The 18034-nt window shown below is 41.1% G+C and overlaps 2 protein-coding genes across 5 annotated transcripts in view; one reads left to right on the plus strand and one right to left on the minus strand.

Moving 5' to 3' along the window:
* The window catches only part of LOC122866379 (hemicentin-2-like), a 480239-nt gene that overhangs the window by 249264 nt on the left and 212941 nt on the right, over nucleotides 1–18034 (plus strand). The window lies entirely within an intron of this gene.
* Nucleotides 1–18034, minus strand: part of rps6ka3b (ribosomal protein S6 kinase, polypeptide 3b) — a 55603-nt gene that overhangs the window by 32117 nt on the left and 5452 nt on the right. For 2 of the 4 annotated variants that reach the window (XM_044176000.1, XM_044175999.1), the window contains exon 2: nucleotides 14872–14931. The exons of 1 other annotated variant lie outside the window; for it this stretch is intronic. In XM_044176000.1, coding sequence (XP_044031935.1) covers nucleotides 14872–14931 — 60 coding nt within the window. Of the gene's footprint in view, nucleotides 1–3005; nucleotides 3027–14871; nucleotides 14932–18034 lie in introns of those variants that run through there. One more of the 4 variants, XM_044176002.1, reaches the window with a different exon arrangement.

The raw sequence follows: 18034 nt of genomic DNA on the forward strand, positions 1-18034 counted from the left end.
AATGTTCTCTTTATCTTCTCATTACTTTGTACTTTCATTTAGTTCAAAACTTACTAAAGATTTATACATTTATTTTCTATTTAAATTCATGGATGTATCTTTATTTTCAAGGTGTAAGGTGGGTGGAGATCTGCACACAAAGAGAAAGCGAGAACGAAAGAAAGCATTTGATCCGAAAGACAAGAGAAAGACAAAATAGAGATGAAGAAAAAAAGATGTCGGAGGACAAGTGATGGAAGAGAGAGGCGGATGTGATTTACAGCAGAGGCTGAACTTTGTAGTACAGAGAGAAGGAGAGAGCATTAAGTATAGATGAGGAGGAGCAGAGGGAGGACATCATCATTTATTCAGGAGCTGGCAAGACAAGATCCTCAATCACACAGTCTCTGTAGCAGCAGATGAAGGTGTGTGTCCTCTTCTTCATTGTGCTGTTAATTGATCTACCAAGAAGGTAACAAACACTGAAGGGATTGAGACAAAATAGTATTGAAGTGGGAGGAGACGATTTTCTTTTCTCATAGACAATGTTACGTGACTTCAAGACGTGGAGGGTCATAAAACTCTTGAAACTTTTGTACAAAAACTGTGTAAGAAAATATCAGTTTTTTAAGTCAAAGGTTACAACCCTGTGGACATAAAGGAGAGACATAAACTACAACTCCCAAGGTGCCTTTCTGTAAGAAACATAGGCACAAGCTTAAAACTGAAGTGAGTTGAAACTAAAAGTTACACTTTTTTTAAAACATTCAGCAGTTTACATCAGTTCACTTTCAGATTCTGGGTCAGTTTTGGATGATTTTGGCATTTCATTCTTGTGTTTCGTTCCCAACTGCAACAACAAAGCAGCCTTCGTTTTTTGTTTTGTTTTGCCTCTAATTGGCTTCTTCCCATCCATGGTGGTAGCTACCAATTAGGACACTAAGGTCATGTGACATTTCTGTGAATTTGGGAACATAAATAGGAGTTTACAATCTACACATATTATACGTGTGGGTTTTTGAAAGGCTGATGTTGATATTCTTCATACTGAATATCTTAAAATGTGACAAAAAAAGAAAATAAAGTAAGAGAAATGAGATTTAACCAGGATTACAAATCTGACAATATAGAGAAAGCTTTGAAATAACACAAACAACGACCATGATTTATGGTGAAAATTGACAGAAAATAAACAGTTAGATAATAACTAATATAGGTTTTTTTACATTAGTCAAACATTTCGTAGGTGGGTGGCCCTGTGCTTTGGAAATATAGACTCATGGTAGTATTTCTAAAATTTGTTACACCGTTTATACTGATATAACAATCCCTTTTATCATTCTTGATGCATGAGGCCATTGTAGGCAATGCTGGATGTAGTATGTAGTGCAGTTTTTGCATCATTGTGATGACGTTTCTTAAATTCACTGTATTAGACAAAAACATTCCCTCCTGGTTATATATAAGTTTCTTAACAGATTTTAAACAAACTGTATTAAATCACAACATGTATCAATGCTGGGGTATAAAATTACATATACTTTGATAAAAAGGTAGATCTTTTTAATCCATACCTCCCACTGCTAAAACTATAGGATTTGTACTGAGGAGATCATTAAAAAGAAAACTAAACTAAAAATGTGAATTTACAACTCTACGAGATCAAGCGACAGGCAGAAAGGGGGGCGAAGGGCGAGGGACATCAAAGGACCGCGAGAGACAGAGAGAGGTATGAGGGGACAGCTCGGAGTCGGAAAACTTTTGTCGCCATGCCAACCACGTTACCATGGTAATGTGTCCATAACACACACACACACACACACACACACACACACCCTACTGTGATCTGTCGGACAGTAGAGCCACTGTCTGTGTGCTCGTCCATCTCTCTCTCTCTCTCTCTCTCCACCTTGCTCCACCCCTCCTCCTCCTCTCATTAGAGGAAATCAAAGCGCTTCATCTGTTGCCAATCGAGCCTCTCTGATCAGGACGAGGGAGCCTCTTAATTACAACTCGCACATAAATATGCAACATGTGAGAGCGTACAAGCCATTGCTGCACTACGGGGGTGTGGGGGTGTGGGGGGGGGGGTTACTGAGTGATCACTTGCTCTCTTGCTGCTTACTCTTTCCAGCACAAGCAGCGTCTCCGATATCCATCACGGATCAATTAAAGGCATGTTTCATTAAAACTGTCCCTGAACATGCACAGTACCACTTAAATGCAATAAACAAAATATAAGAGTAAAGATTATCAGTAAAGTGAAAAAAACAAATGTACGCAATGCCAGAAATATAAACGGGTTAACGGTAAGTATCATAATATAACAGGCTAACGGTAAGTATCATAATATAATTATAAACATGTTAACGGTAAGTATCATAATATAAATATAAACAGGTTAACGGTATGAGAAGTGGCATATATCTGTGTGTACGATATCAAATCTGAAGTACAGGAAAGTGTATATGGTTCATTCAAAACGTTCAGTGATTTTGCTAGTACTTTGCTGTAACAAAAGAGTTTCCCCTCGGGGATCAATAAAGTATTTCTGATTGTGATTATGTCCATGATATTGCACGTGATGTCTCATTATTGCACATTATGACCCAAGGTGCATATCCTAACTTGTGCTAAAAAAATGACAATATATAGCTAAAGCGTGTAGTCAGCGAAAACAGCAACAAAAATAGGCGAGGGTTCAAAGGGTTAAAACAAAATTATTTTACCAAAGTTACGTGTCTGCTCGCAACATCAAGTTAGACCTGAAACACACACACACACGCACGCACGCACGCACGCACACACACACACACACACACACACACACACAGCCTCCAAAAACAATATTAACAGACTGAGACTATGATATAATACCAAAGAGTCTGTGTGAATTACAAACACAGACAGCCAGCAAACGACAATCTGTAATAACAGGCTGTATCTCCGCATGATGTGTGTGTGTGTGTGTGTGTGTGTGTGTGTGTGTGTGTGTGTGTGTCAGAGAGTGTGTGTGTGTATTGTACCTGGAATTGCCTGTTCCTAACGTGAAATAAAAGCGTCTTCATCGCGCTCCTCTCCTGTCACAACGCAGCTCAAACTGATTAACTGATGAACTTGTTACAGCACACAGCGCCGAGGGACGGACACACACACACACACACACACACACACACACACACACACACACACAGGAAGGCCCTCCAGCTGTTCATCGTGGCGATTAAAGCATGTCCTGTCATTGTTTCCCTGGCGACAACATCTGCACAGGAAGGCACACATCTGTCCTTGGAGGCCCCACAGCCCATGTCAGAGTGGGGACGGGCAGGAAGGCAGTGGACATGACAAACTTTAAATCAACTTCTTCTCCGACGTTTGTTTGTTTTTTGTGTGAAGCATCAACGTTATAAAAAATAAATTGTTTGTGAGCAGGGAGCCTGTGATTTCCCACAGGTCCGTCAATGCATCGTCTGTCTAATCAACATGTCATAAAGATGATCACAGTTTTACAAAAAAAATGTCTGTAGATCCCAGAAAAGAGGAGAGGAAAGGAAAAGAAAAGAAAGATAAGAGAGGAGAGGAAATGTGAGGAGACACGCTGAAAGGAAAGGACAGCAAAGGAAAGGAAAGAAGGAGGAGGAGAAAGAAAGGGGAGGAGAGGAACAAACGGAGAACAGAGGAGTGAAGGAAAGGAAAGATGTAAGAAGAGGAGAAAAAAGAAATGATTGACTTTGAGTCAGGGTGAAGGCCGGAGTTAAAAATAACACGGGGAATGTCGGTAAAGGTCAACTAAAGGGACGTAAATACGTTTTTTGGATGTGTATTCAAACAAATAATTATGTTTATGAGTGTGTGCAGGTGGAAAGTATACGCATAAATATATGAATATATGCAATGTGTATATGTTTGTGTAGATATGTATGTATATGTATATTAACCTACCTTATGTCCTATACTGCACGTTTTAATGTAACAACAACGCTTAAGTTACAACGGAAAGCTTTACTTTTTCTAATTTGTTGTTGTTTTCAGCTGGTGGCATTGTTGTTCTGTTCCTTTATTTGTGTGTGTGTGTGTGTGTGTGTGTATCCCTTGGACCTTGTGTAATAAAAATTGAAAAGAAAAAGGCAATAAAACAAAATTAAAAGGTGAGGAAAGGAGAGGAGAGAGAATAAGTGGAAACTAGAGGAAAGGAGAGGAAACAAAAGGTCATGATAAGTCAAAGGGGAGGGGGAAATATAAATAAAAGGGTGACATGCGAGAGTGCTGATCCTGAGACGAGGGGGAAGACCAGGGAGCGTCGGACATGAAATTCCACAGAGACAGAGAGGAGGAGGAGGAGGAGGAGGAGGGATGGAAATGAGATGAGACGTTGGTTTCGAGTCTCCATGTTAAATTCCAGCTCGGGTCAGGTAGATATTGGAGCGGGGGAGTGTCTCTCTTCCTCTCTCACTCCACTTTTTCCTCCTCTCTTTTCTGCATCTTCCTCTCCTTCGTTCCTCTCACCAACATACTAACTCCCTCCCCTTCCTCCTCCTCCTCCTCCTCCCAGATGGTCCAGTGGAAACTCCCTGACCGACTCTCTCTCCCTGCACACACACGTTAAAATGCCTGTGTGTCTGTTTCTACACACACCAAGGAGTTAAATTAAAGTTTACTGTTTGTTTCCTCACTCCCTTACCGGTTTACATCAGTGGAAATGTTGTTTTGCTGCTTGAACGACATCAGATGTTGTTTATTTTTCTTTCATCTTAGCTGTTAAGTAGATAGTTTGAAACAATTTGTCTAAATATAACTACTAAGTTACTTCCAGAAAATAATTAAGAATCAAGAGAACGGTGATTTTAACCTTTAAAAAAGCATAAGAATAACAATTATATATCTCTATTAGCTATTACAGTCTATTTGTATGGTAATTACCTTGAACCTTCATGTGCTACACCTTTATTCATTACTCCACGTCAAGCCTACAACAACAGGATGCTGATTTTAAATGAAAGTAAGCAAACTGTACACAATCTCATCGTCCTTCACCACTGCAGTCGGAGTGTGTCATGTTCCTATTTTTAAATAATAATAAAGTAAAAATAAAAAACAAATGCCTCTGAGAGTCTGTTTGGAGGATGTTACAGAGGAAACAGGTGTGTATGTGTAATTATAATATTTTACTTTTATTTCGGTCGTGGCCCCCACCGCGGCTTTGACTGCCTAGCCTTTCTGTGGAAACGATGAACGATGAACTTTCTGTCTGGGGCTGCAACAAATGATTATTTTTATTATGGATTTATCTGTCAGTTATTTTCTGAATTAGCGGATTAATCATTTAGTCTATGAAATGTCAAATATGAGCCCAAGGTGACGTCTTCAAATGTCTTGTTTTGACCGACCAACAGTTTTAAAGCCAAAGAAGAAAAAAAAAAAAACACAGAAAAAAGCAGCAAATCCTCACATTGGAGAAGCTCTAACCAGAACGTTTCTGCCATTTTTGCTTGAACAACGACAGACATTATTAATCTATTATCAAAATAGTTGCTGATTAATTAATTAATCTGTTGATAAATTATTGGGCTAAGCATTTCAGCTCTATTTCTCTCAAAATATAAAAGTTGATAAACTTGTTTCTGCAGCCTGAAAGAAATTTGCAACGCTCAACTGTTTCCTCTTCCTTCAGAGTAAATGTATTTTACTGCACCACTTTTTTCAGCTGAGAACCGATGTATATGGGTATTTAGTAGAGCTGCTGATGGATTCGGGTCCAAATCTTGACATTTTAGTGCCAAGTATTTGAATTCTACATATTGTGTCATGAATATGCCCTCTACAGGTTGAAGCCCGGCTATTGCAATTGAATTTTGCTATTGGCTGATCTGGTGGCAGCTTTCATATAAACAAACGTCATCCCACTCTGCAGACTGTTAGTATGGGTCAGCACTGTTGCTTTCCCGGCTGCAAAGTTTACTGTATTTTTGCTAACCCTCCACTTGGTATTATTCAATTTTGGCGCAATGGTTCGGACTTGTGCTTTTACTGTAGAAGCACCACCGGACTGCAGTCTTTCCCATGATGAATTTGGGCTATGGCTACGTACTGACACTCAGCTACAACACAGATACGACACAGACACTTTTACAAACAAGGGCCACGAATTTGCTTTTGGTGACAATGGAGTTTCCAGCGCGGACACGGAGAGGCTGACAGCAGCTGCTCATGGCTGCCCCGCTGACTGTCTGTCAGTCGCTCTGGTCGGTGTCTCCTCACCTCCCGCATCACAAACTGGCCGCCGCGGTTGTGCTGGGAGGGAGCTCGCTCGCAGAATTTGGGGGTTCAGTTACACTTTAAATCTTTACACTCCAGTTACTTGCAGAATAGACTTTAAAGTGCTGCTGCTAGTTTATAAACCACTCAATAATCTTGGGCTAAAATACATCTGTGATCTCCTTGAAGAACATAATAATCCAGCAGGAACCTTAAATCTTTAGGGAGCGGTCAGCTAGCAGAACCTCGAGTCAGGACCAAACAGATGGAACCAACTTCCTGCTGATCTCAAATGCACCTATACTTTAACCTTGTTCAAATTAAATTAAAAAAGCTGCTGTGCCTTGGATCGATTTGTTTCTCTACTGCACTTTTATTTCCTTTGTTTAATTTATTACTGAACTATTTCTGGTCTATTCCATTTGTATTTTATTCCATTTGATCTCATTTTTGAAATATAATTCTTAATCTTAATCTTTAATCTTAATTGATTTCATTCTGGTTTTTATCGCTAATCGTTTTGAATGTCTTTCTAATGTAAAGCTCTTTGAAATGCCTCTGTGCTATAAATAAATAAATAAAGTTGCTTTGGCTTTTATATGCTAAATTAATAATTGATTAATCAGAAAAAATAGAAACAGATTAATTGATAATGAAAATAGTTGTTAGTATCAGCAACAGTTGACTTCAGTTGAGGATGAGGGTCAGGAAATAAGTGCAGGCCATCCCTGAGGGTCCTCACAAGTATAACAATGTTTAAGTGTCACTGTGTGTGTGTGTGTGTGTTGTTGCTCTGTGATTGGTCTGTTTCCAGAGAGAGAGCTGCGTTCAGGAAAAGCGGCGCCGGGTTACACAGCTTACATCATCACCCCCATGACCTCACAATGGCAATACCCACAATGCCTCGTTCACAGGCATGGAGGCCCAAAGCTGTCACACACACTCACACACACACACACACACACACACACACACACTGACCCTGCCTATTACCACAGAGGAATGTACCATCTCATCCTGACAGAAACTAAATTGGGTGGACATGAAACTCTTTCTTCTTCTTTCTCTTGCTTGCTTAATATCTGCCTCCTCTCTCTAATACACACAAAACACACACACACACACACACACACACACAAATACACACACACACGTTCCCTCCCTCGCTTTGTGCCTCTTCCTATCAATCAATATTTCCTCTTTCTCTCGCTCTCTCTGTATCCATCAATATCCACTCTAGCCAGTGTGGGTGGGGCGAAGGTTTCCATTTTAGGTGTTTAGGCACACACACTTCCTCTCTCCCACTCAAACACACACACACACGCACACACGCACACACACACAGACAAGATGGCCACAGATGCAGACAAATAACCGCTAAGTGCCGAACCCAAACCCTAAAATAGCTCCTTTTACAAAATGAGAACTAACAAAATGTCCCAAACTGAGGACGACTCTTTTTGTTTTTCTGACCTTGTCTGGACGTTAAGACACACACAAACGCACACACACACACACACACGCATCAAACACACACACACCCAGAATAACAGAGTCTACTGCTTCTTGTTCCAAGTTAAGAGGTTGTGACCGTTGAAACGTAAGTGTATGAGTTGTTTCCAAGGAATGTCTTGTCTATCTAATCCCTCACGCGCACACACACACACACACACACACACACACAAACACATACACACACACACACACGCACACACACACACACACCTGAGCATGTTGAATAAGAAAGTAGAGTGCCATGTGTTTGTGTGTGTGTGGGCGTTTAAAAGACGCCAGAGAAAGTCAGTCCAGATGGCCGGAGAAGATTAAACACCATCTGCCAGCAAGCGCTACATGTATACACACACACACACACACACACACACACACACACCCGGGAGGTCATGCGATGATTTATGGAATCTGAAAAATGACTTCTCTGATAAGGGAATTCATTACATTTTCCCATTTGTGATGAAGGCCTTTTTTCTTGGGGAATAATGAATAATTTAGTCTTCTTTTAGTAATCTGTCAGGAAAAACAGGCTGAAAACGGGAGAAATGAGGCTCCAACGTGTTAATCAGACTTCATTATTTTGTGTGTGTGTGTGTGTGTGTGTGTGTGTGTGTGAGTATTCACCACATTAGCCTGCTTATTGCTAGCACAAACAGACAGGCCAAACGTCCTGCATCTGCATGTTGGGTTTGAAGTAGAAAAGTTGTAGCTGAACTCGACCTGCTGCAAACATGTGACACACCTGCGCTGGACTTCTGATACAATTAGCTGATTAATCGATTAATTGTTAACAAGTTTGACATTTGATTTAAGTCATATACCTAGCAAAGAAACACTCGGCGGCTCCAGCTCCTCAGATGTGATCATTTTATAAAATCGCTGCAAATTAAATATCTTTGGACAAAACAAGCAATTTTAACATGTTGTCACAAGCGCTGGGAAACTGTGTTTCACACACACACAAAAAAATCTACACATTAAATAAATCAATTTTTTTTTTAAATGTAATTTTTAGCTGCAGCTCTACTTTACAAGTGTAGAAAATACAACTCATATCAGCTGCTGAACCTGATGAACTGAGTCCGTCTGGATCCGAACCTGCAGGGGACGGCAGACTCATCGCAGCTGAGCTACAGACACAAATTATCAATCACATGAATATGTATCAATAGATTAGATTCACAACTTCTCAAGTCATTGTGGCTTTTTTCAAAAAGACCGCCCTACTGTAAAAATAATCCAGTTACAATGCACGGCAGAGTATATGAATTAAATATTAATAATGTGGTGGCTCACTCCCTTTAAAGCAGTCTGGCACTACAACAATGATACATCCTGGCAAACTGTGTGTCCTAATTCATCACGAGGGTCTGACGGGCAAAAATAGCTCATTTGATTTAATTAAGGCGGACCACCCGCAAAAGGTGGACGGGTTTTAACGGGTTGATAAAGTGGAAAGCATCATGCTGACTATCTATGACTGAAGTGTCCATGTACTATGTCCATAAACAACGTTTTATCTCAGGTTTACGTTCATGCAGCAGCTGTGGCTTAAAGGTTAGGGAGGTGAACTAAAGGTTGCTGGTTCGATCCCTGAACCGATTTCCCCTAGAGCAAAGCATTGGAGCAACTGGTGGCCAACAGATCAGACCCTAACTATACTGCGCAGAATCAAGCCCTGAAAAATAGCATTCATGCTCAGCAAACCAACCCTGGCTTAATTCAACTAAAAAAAAGCTCTACTTGTAATTTTAATAATTCTGACAAGCACCCGAAGGTGGCAAATTAAACTTGTCTGACTCATTCACAGTTTCTGTCAACGAGACCGAGAGAGAACCAGACCGGTCAGATGAATTTACAAACATATGGACTCTGTCTAATGCAGGCTGTGTTTTCTTTTCATATTTTCTTGCTGCCGGACTTTTTTTAAGGTCGACCACAAAACTCGACCAGCGCTTCCTCCAGATGTTCGGTTCGTCCTGCTGTTGCACAAACCGCCGCTTCACCCGTCGAGCCGGAGCCAAAGAGACGACTCAGTCAGGCTCAAACACGCTCATCTGTGGCTCGGCTCACAGCGCAGGAGCGGTAAAGATACCTGACATTTAAGGGTTCAACCAGAGACAACAGGCGCTGATATAAGTTTCTGTTGATTCGTGTCAGTCGGGCTGTTTAATAGATGAGTGACAGTTCTCTCCTTCACTCATACAACAACTTATACCCCACCTGATTGGACGAGCTCACGGCTCTGCCTTAGATCTATACTAATTTTTTTTAACCGGGAAAAAAACGTGACCGCTGTTCACTTAACCTTGTAATGCTGAAATAGTTAGTCAATAAATTACAGGCTTTTCTACAGGAAAGGGATCCTGGCGATCTTGTTATCAGTGTCATAAGATGATCGCCTTACTCGTTAAACATGTGGCCCTTTCTGCGTGAAGCAGCGCCACTGCTGGTTCTCTCTGACGCTTAATAAGGCTAATATTATATGTCATAAAAATTGTAATATTTACTTTTAACGTTAGCAGAGTGGCTAACCCTAACGCTAACTCATTTATCAATTAAAAAACCCAAACAGGCTCGGGTTCCAGCTTCCAAAAAGTCTGTTTTGTATAATTGTAAACTGAATATGTTTGAGTTTGAGCTGTTTGAAGACAACACCTTGTGCTCTCAGAACTTGCAGTGGTCATTTTTATTACATTTTTTGACTAAATGAAAAATATTCATTAACTGTAGCCCTAAAATGTTATCAAGTTTCTCCTAAATGATCCACCAAAATCAGTTTCAGATTAAATTTGGAGGCCAAGAACAGGTCATACAGCTGCGAAAGTATGCTTTATTTGTATTGTACTTCTTGTATCTACAAGATTTAGCTTTAATAGTTGTTCACAAGTTTCAGGAGAATTGAGAGTCATAGTTTGCTGCATAGATCTGGTCTGGCTCAATCGATTCTCAGTGGACGTTTTTTAAACTTGCTCTCTCACAGTAAAATAACGGAGCTTGTTCGGCTAAATAGCTGCACATTTGTAAAACATAAAAAAAGTACATTAACCCATCTAAAGCCACGCAGAGCCAGAAACAATCTGCAATTCAATTTAAAGACAAATTTAACAAAAACACAAAAATGGAAACGATAAATCAAAACCTAAAAACTATAAACTGGGTGCCAATGTTTGTGCGTGTGTCGGGTTAGAGACGGCGGTCAGTGTCAGTCTCTCCCACAGTGAATGAGTGACCTCATCCTGGGTCCAAACATGATACTGTGTCTGTCCAACACACACACACACACACACACACACACACACACACACACAGCTGAGCAGCAGCAGATGGCAGCAGATGTTAGTTGGTCCCTCAGAGAGCAGCGATGTTCATAACGCTGTCTGGAAACCATTTTCTGCCTCGCTGGGGGCATCAGTGTGTGTGTGTGTGTGTGTGTGTGTGCGCGCTACTGACTCAACAATGAGCAGTTAGTCAGTATGTGAAGTGAATGTGTGAACTAGCGATGGTGTGTGTGTGTGTGTGTCTAAGAGTGTGTGTTTCATACTCAACAATGAGAATCAGACTCAAATGTGACTGTGCTATGATGTGGGTGTTTGTGTGTATGCGTGGGTGTTTTTGTGTGTGTGTGTGTGTGTGTGAAGGATTTGATAATGAGCGAGTGAGTGAGTCTGTGAATGGGCGCTGAGGTGTGTGTGCGCTCTTGCACGTCTATCTTTGTGAGGACCAATGAGTTTTAAACCTTGAAAGTGAGGACCTTTTTGAAAAGTGGCCCAAACTTCTTCAAGGATCTGTTTGAGGATTTAGACTTGGTTTTAAGATGAAGGTTAGACTTAGGTTTAGATTAAGATAGGGTTGGGTTACAACTAACGATTATTTTCATTATCGATTAGTCTGCCCATTATTTTCTTGATTAATCGTTTGAATCAGAATCAAAATCAGAAGTATGTGTACACGTGATTTGAAGCGGCCTCATTACCCCAATTTAACCTGAGACATCACACACACACACACACACAAGTTTCACAGTCACTTAGGCCAGTGGAACAGTCTAACTCACTCATTAACAGCTTTATAATATATTCATGCTCACACACACACACACACACACACACACACACGTGACGTTCATACCGTTTTCACATCTAGCTTCTTGCCTTAGAGCTTGTGTGTGTCTCTATGTGTGTGTGTGTGTTTGGGTGTGTGTGTGTGTGTGTGTGTGTGTGTGTGTGTTTGTGTGTGTGTGTGTGTGTGTGTGTGTGTGTGTGTGTGTGTTTGGGTGTGTGTGTGTGTGTGTTTGTGTTTGGGTGTGTGTGTGTGTGTGTGTGTGTGTGTTTGTGTGTGTGTGTGTGTGTTTTTGGTGTGTGTGTGTGTGTGTTTGTGTTTGGGTGTGTGTGTGTGTGCGTGTGTGTGTGTGTGTGTGTGCTGCAGACTCTGGAGAGTGAGATAATGAGTGCTCAGCTCTTCTCAGACAGTAGATCCATAAGCCATCTCCTCTGCATTTAAAAATCGATGCGTGCAGCTGCCCTGCCTGCCTGCCGCCGACACACAAACAAACACACACACACATACAGTTTGCAACTAGGAAGACCCTCGAAGTAAGATAGAAATCAAATTCTGGTTTATTCAAGTGGAGACATCAGGCTGTTATAGCGCTATAGATGAAAAGTTAAGAGATCACCAAAGTTATTAGAATTTGTCCTGACGGGGACATTAATTTGTGAACCAAATGTCATGGTACTCCATCCAATAGCTGTCAAGACATTACACTCAAAATCACAAATGTCAACCTCATGGTGGCGCTACAGGGAAAGTCAGGGGATCACCAAAGTCAGTAGGATTCATCCTCTGGGAGCCATGAATGTCTGAACAGAACTTTATGGAAATCCATCTAATAGTTGTTGAGATATTTCAGTCTGGATCAGAGTGCAACATCGCCATCGCCAGAGCCACACTGCTAGCACGGCTAACAATAAACATAACTGTGTTTAACAGAAATTTTTTGTTTTTTTAATAATTAGCTCATGACCCATCAGATTTGACCTCTTGGGAGGCCCGACCCCCAAGTTGGGAACCACTGCTCTACACCACCACCACCACTCCTCCTCTGATACTTCTGCAACTCCACACCATATCTGTCCATGTCTTGTTGATAATATACTGTAAATGTAATGATATCAAAGCAAATTGTAGCGTCATACTTAAAATTTCTAATTACAGTTGGAAAATCTTGTCAAAAGACCAAATAATAAGGAAACTGCACAGTAAATCAACTCCAGTTCGTTTGTCTAGACGACACCGTCTATTGCACCCTAGTTTTGTGTCAGCAAGAAAACACAAATCAGTGAAGTAAACAGTGTCGTGCATGAACGTGCTGAAAGAACGCTGTTCATTGAACACGCTCATGTTTTTTTACGGTGAACTGAACGTATCCGTTTGCAACGTGAGTGTTGTTCACGCACGGTGTTTTACGGCACACGGCATGCCGGTGTTTTGGGTCACAAAATCTGATTTTTGAAACGACACATTGAGCTGAAGCATCCGACCAGTCTTGGTTAATATCTGCGATTGAATGATGATCACAAGAAATCATTAAAGGGTAAGGCCACGAGCCAACAGCCGCAAAGTTCCTCCACCCAAGTCAAACTCAGTTCAAAATTCAAAATTGTGAACTATGAACGTGAACTAGTTCCTTTTAATCTGTGTGAACTGAACTTTGGGCTAGCTCTTGTGAAGTGTGACCTTGCACAACACTGGAACATTTGGTAACAAAGTAAAAACAGACAAAATTAAAAGAAGTGATCACATAAGGATAGAAACGCCAGTGAAAACAAAGTCTCTATTGTAAAAATGGTTTACAATCCTACTGAATGTTCTAACCATCTTCACCAGTAATATACAGTAAGGCACCTGTGTACACCAATGCACAGCAGGCGATTTGAGGGGGGGATGAGGGGGGATGCCATCCCCCTTGTTAGCAAAATTACCATTAGTTGAATATGTTAGTCTAGTCTGCCTGACTCACTGAAGCTTTATCTGACTGAGGTTTGTGCCCCGACCGCTCTGAAATATCAGTAGCCTAACTGTGGTTCTAGAGTCGGTTCGCTAGTCGCAGGTGAACAAAACAAACCCTCCGTCCCCCCCTGTCGAAAACTAACAAATCGCCTACTGCCATTGCATATTAGAAAATAGTAGAAAATTGGTACAATCTACCCATCCGCTCTTCTAAAAAGTTTATGCAAGTTTATAGAAATATCTGAGAAGTACCTTTTTAAGACTGTAGGTACTTTCTGATGTAGTGAGTTTGTTTACCCATTGTGAATGAGTTAATTAAAACATCTCCAGAGACACCATCGTACAAAAATGTGTCACTTTTCTACATCAGTGAGTAGCGCTTCCCTTCCACGTGCTGCATCACTGTCTTGTGTCCAACCTGAACGTGCACATTTTACAGCGTGAAACTATTACAATATCTAACTAAAGCTTGTGTATAGTTTGAAACTGGGACACAGGAAGTGGCTGAAGGAGAAGTGTACGATTCAGGCTGAGGGAATGTGGGTTTACCTAAAGAGTTTATAACAACATCTAATCCAAAAATAACTCCTGGAATCTGACGAACATCCCAAATAAATGATGATATCGAGCAGAGCAGAGGATCTGAGGGAGGATGTTTTTGCTTTTAAGATGACTCATGACTTTAATAGTGAGCAGCTACACTTTCATACCAGCAATTATCCTGCAGGAGTAGGCGTCAGTTTTCTCAAACAGTGGATATTTCATCTAAAAGCAAAACTGAGCTTTGTGTGAACTGAAACACACACACACACGAGGTCGCACATGTGTGAATGTACAAATGACCGGAAGGGCTGTTTACTCGTCAATAGCAGCCAGTCAAACTCATGACTGCATAATTGTAGCTGACACACACACACATATACACATAGAGAGAAACAGCTGCCATCACTGAGTTCAGGGTGTTACGCTGTTGTCAGTACAAACAGCGCTCGCTGTGTTTACAACTGAAGCCCACTAAATGTCAGGCAAGACTAACAGAAACCTCCAAACACAATCTGGAGCTTCCACGCCGTCTGATGTGGACTTAAAACCAAGAACGGGAGGCAGACTTACTGTGCAGGCAGGCATCGAGTCGTCCTCGCCCACTGAGTCCTCAGCATCGTGATGTGCATCCTGTAATTACACACACAAAGCCGTCACGCATTAACACACACCTGATACACAGCGGTGACATGGTAACTAGCCCCTGCTCCCTGTGTGATCCTGCCAGGCGGCTGCAACATCGCTGCTTCAGGTTCAAACATGTTCACCTGAACAATAGCCTGCCGTGATAGCTGAAAACACCTCCACATCACTGCAAATACTTACTGTACAGGCTCGGTTTACACAGCTCATTCATCAGTGAAGATTTTGTGACTTTTATGTTTGTTGTAAAATATATTTTATAGTCATATAATAGCGGGATTAGGAGCATTCTGAAACCTTGGAGCGACAGTGTCACAAAATGTTTAGATTTTGAGATTTCTGATGTGTCTTCGAAGCAACTTTGCAGAAACTTTTCAGAACAGGCCTCGCTTGCAACTACATAATAACTTTAAAAACTGACTAACAATCACCTACAGTACATCACAAAGGTTTCAAGTCTCTGCAAGTTGCTTGATGAAATGATCAGAAACCAGTGGAACGGGAAACAACTTTTGGATGCAGGTGGAATTAAATCTGTATGGAAATCTTTAAAGTAATAGTACCAGAGTACTACATTTGGGGTAATCTGCTTTTTGGCTTTCTTGCCAAGAGCTGAATGAGACGATCAATACCACTCTTATGTCTATATGTTTATTATGAACCAAGAAAAACTGTTAATTTTTACAGAAATTAAATGTAACGTTGTTAATCGGTGAGCTTTAGAGGTGCTGGTAGGCAGATTTTGTTACCTTTGGACAGAGCCAGGCTAACCATTTCCCTCTGTTTCCAGTCTTTATGCTAAGCTAAGCTAACCAGCTCCTGGCTCTAGCTTCATATTTAGCATACAGATGTGGAAAACCGTATTTCCCAAAATGTCAAACTATTCCTTTAAACTGATTTAAAAGGTTTTGGAATATACAAGATGTTCCTAGAAGAGTTTCAAGGAATATAGACGGGTGACGAATTAAAGGAAAAACTATTTAAAAAAATAAATAAATGAGTAGAAAAACATAATGAATGCAGATGCTTCTTACTGTGTGACACAGAAATTAACAGCCTCTCATGCTGTGTGACACGTGTAAAGGCGCTGAGCAGTCACCAGATTTTGGAGCGACGTCTGCTGTCTAAATTTTAAAGAACATAATCTTTGTGAAAACTGGCTTTTCAGGTAATTTAACGTTACTGAGATGCTGGGAAAAAAATACCGTATCAGGTTCAGGTATCAGCAGCTTCATTCCAGACATAACCTGTGTGAATCGAACCTTAAACAAGATAGTGTACTTTGCAATCCAGTTCTCATTTAAAGACGCACTGCAATCAGCCACTCTATACTGTATGACTCCAGTATATGACAGCGCTGTAAAGACTAATTCTTTTGAAACATAAAGGACTTCTGCTGCCTACATTCCTGTTTTTTTTTTTCTTCCCTTTTGTGCCACCAAGCCTTCAGAGGTGAAGCGCGCCGCTCAATGAGTAGGTGTCTTTTATTTTGAAACGAAAACACTCTCATCATCTCCCTCCTGCTCCCTGTGACGGAGGAATCAAACCACAGTTCAAATTAAAAAAGATAAACTGCTATAAAAAATTAAAAAAAATGTCCCCAGACGGTCACAGCGTGAGATTTATCAGCAGGGCCACCAAACTCCGACCGCTTCTACCTCATCTGCTCAGCCAAAAGGAAAAACAAAAACAACAGATATGAATTAGCATTGCGTAAGGCAGATTAGCAGCCTGTCTGCTTCCCTGCTGGAACAACAGCTGTGATTCAGACACTGATAGCACTGATACTACTGCCTGACAAAAACAATAATAACAATAAAAGCGATTATGGTGATTATTTACTTTGCCGGTAAGTGCAGCGTCGGGAGGATAAGCCTGAAACCTGTGCAGCAGGGTGAAAGAGGGAGGAGAAAAAGGGAGATTGAGCAGAGGAGATGGGTGGCAGACAGGAAGAGCGATGGATTAAGATGAGAGAGAAGAAGAAAGATGGAAGGTGACAGAGAGGCCAGGGCTGTAGATGGAGAGGAAGAGGGGGAAAAGTGAAGGACTGCAGAGTCTGATTCATGAATAAAAACCGTGAAGTCTGTCTATAACTGAGCCGCCCCAACACCCACCGTCTACCCCCAGTCTAATTGTGCTCTAAGTTTTGGAACTGCAGTTCCCATAATGTGGAGGCTTTGGGGGATGTAAACAGGAAGTATAATGTTGCCATGGAGTCAGTTAGTTGGCTGAAGGCAACAACCTGAGTCCTGTTTTTTAGCCTATATTTGTTTAAATTTTGGCAAATTGGCCCTATTGAAAGTATGCTGAATTAGCCATTTGCTAGTTTGCAGTGTACCCATGTACTGAAAGAGAAGTATCTCTGGATTACTTTGATACTGAAGAAAACTTTAAAACTTGATGATTCTCAGGCAAGTTCTGGAGTAATAAGGAGCATTTTTTATTCTATGATTTCTAAGCGGATTTATGGACGTTTATTTGCGACATCGGAGATAATGATATCCTCGGAAAGCTTTAACTCACACTGAATCTAAAAATATGTGTCTGTGTGATGATTTTTGATGCAAACTGTGGCAATAGGGTGCTAAGGGTTTTAAAGTGCCTTAATTGCCTCCATGAACTGTGTGTCGCAGTCACTGCTGCAGCTTGAAGTGCTGACCGTGTTGATAAGCGGGATAAATCAGTGGGCCAAACTACAATAACTAACTTCCCGTTGTTTTAAGAACATCAGCACACACCTGCCTCTTTCACCTCGAGCAGTATCTTTGCCTCACGTCTCTCCCTCTGTGCCTCCCACTTCAACTCTCCCACGTTACCTCGCAGTTGGAAAAACGCTTTGACGTATGGACTGCATTGTGTCTGTAGCAGCGAGTGTCAAAAACTGTCAAGTACTGAAAGTTGAAATCAAATGCCTTGTCAGACTCTTAGACCCCATTTACACCTGGTATTAACATGCAGTCTGTATCTGGATCCGTTACCTGGATAATGACATCTGATCACGCACCTTTGCATTTACAGCTGGTATTAATAAGCATTATCTGTACCTTCAGTCTGCCAGCTTTGTAATCGGATATCAGTGTGCAAAAAATAT

This window comes from Siniperca chuatsi, linkage group LG19 (genome assembly GCF_020085105.1).
Source record: "Siniperca chuatsi isolate FFG_IHB_CAS linkage group LG19, ASM2008510v1, whole genome shotgun sequence".
Lineage (NCBI taxonomy): Eukaryota > Metazoa > Chordata > Actinopteri > Centrarchiformes > Sinipercidae > Siniperca > Siniperca chuatsi.